Below are 1,714 nucleotides of genomic sequence, written 5' to 3'. Positions count from 1 at the left end.
GGGGACACGCAGGGACACGTGGGGACATGTGGGGATGTGTGGGGATGTGTGGGGATGTGTGGGGATGTGTGGGGACACATGGGGACATGTGGGGACATGTGGGGAAAAGCGGGGACATGTGGGGATGTGTGGGGACATGTGGGGACACGTGGGGACACGTGGGGACATGTGGAGATGTGTGGGGATGTGTGGGGATGCATGGGGACATGCGGGGACACGCGGGGACACATGGGGATATGGGGGGACATGTGGGGATGCATGGGGACACATGGGGACACGTGGGGACATGGGGACACGTGGGGACATGCGGGGACATGTGGGGACACATAGGGGCATGTGGGGATGCGTGGGGACACGTGGGGACATGTAGGGACACGTGGGGACATGCGGGGACACGTGGGGACATGTGGGGACATGTGGGGATGCGTGGGGACACGTGGGGACATGTAGGGACACGTGGGGACATGCGGGGACATGCGGGGACACGTGGGGACATGTGGGGACATGTGGGGACATGCGGGGATGCATGGGGACATGTGGGGACATGCAGGGACATGCGGGGACACGTGGGGACATGGGGACACGAGGGGACATGCGGGGACACGTGGGGACATGCAGGGACATGCGGGGACATGCGGGGACACATAGGGACATGTGGGGATGCGTGGGGACACATGGGGACATGCGGGGACACGCAGCCGTGGGCAGAGCCCCGCGCGTCCCGCCCGCGCCGCCACGCACCAGTTGTGACAGTGCCCGCGGGCCACCTGCCCCGGGCGCAGCTCCAGGGTGCCGGTGTCCCCGGGGCGCCCGCAGCGGCACTCGCCCAGCGGCACGCAGGCGCCGTCCTGCAGGAGCTGGCCCGCCGGGCAGCGGCACCCTGCGGGGCGGCGTGAGGAGCGCGGGCACCCATGGGTGCTCCCCGCGCCCCGGGCACCCCCTGCTGCGGCTGTGCAGAGCATGGTGCACCCATGGGTGCTCCCCGCGCCGCGGGCACCCCCGGCTGTGGCTATGCAGAGCATGGTGCACCCATGGGTGCTCCCCGCGCCCCGGGCACCCCCGGCTGTGGCTATGCAGAGCATGGTGCACCCCTGGGTGCTCCCTGCGCCCCGAGCACCCCGAGCACCCCCGGCTGGGGCTGTGCAGAGCACGGTGCACCCATGGGTGCTCCCCGCGCCGCGGGCACCCCCGGCTGTGGCTATGCAGAGCACGGTGCACCCCTGGGTGCTCCCTGCGCCCCGAGCACCCCGAGCACCCCCGGCTGGGGCTGTGCAGAGCAGGGTGCACCCATGGGTGCTCTCTGCACCCCGAGCACCCCAATCTGGGGCTGCGCAAAGCAGGATGCACCCATGGGTGCTCCCTGCACCCCGAGCACCCCAGTCTGGGGCTGCGCAAAGCAAGATGCACCCATGGGTGCTCTCTGCACCCCGAGCACCCCAATCTGGGGCTGCGCAAAGCAGGATGCACCCATGGGTGCTCCCTGCACCCTGAGCGCCCCAGTCTGGGGCTGCGCAGAGCAGGGTGCACCCCAGGGTGCCCGCTGCAGCGTGCGCAGCGCAGGGCGCACATGCCCGTGCCCTGCAGGTGCGTGCAGCGGGGCAGGGCGCGCGGGCACCTACCCGGCTGGCAGGCGCCCTGCAGGCACTGCACGTGCGGCCAGAGGTCGGCGCAGCTGCGCGGGCAGCGGTTGGCGCAGGCGGCGGCGGGCACCATG

The 1,714-nt window shown here is 70.7% G+C and overlaps 1 protein-coding gene across 1 annotated transcript in view; it reads right to left on the bottom strand.

Annotated features, from left to right (window-relative positions):
- Positions 1 to 741: 741 nt before the first annotated feature.
- Positions 742 to 1,714, bottom strand: part of SSPO (SCO-spondin) — a gene marked incomplete at its 3' end in the record, with an annotated part of 56,026 nt that continues 55,053 nt past the window's right edge. Inside the window, 2 exon segments of the mRNA XM_026048938.1 lie at positions 742 to 880; positions 1,620 to 1,712. Coding sequence (XP_025904723.1) covers positions 742 to 880; positions 1,620 to 1,712 — 232 coding nt within the window.

The sequence above is a fragment of the Nothoprocta perdicaria genome, unplaced genomic scaffold, assembly GCF_003342845.1.
Source record: "Nothoprocta perdicaria isolate Ctin4 unplaced genomic scaffold, notPer1 scaffold_588, whole genome shotgun sequence".
In the NCBI taxonomy this organism is placed as follows: Eukaryota; Metazoa; Chordata; class Aves; order Tinamiformes; family Tinamidae; genus Nothoprocta; species Nothoprocta perdicaria.
This window is presented reverse-complemented; position numbering and strand designations above follow the sequence as displayed.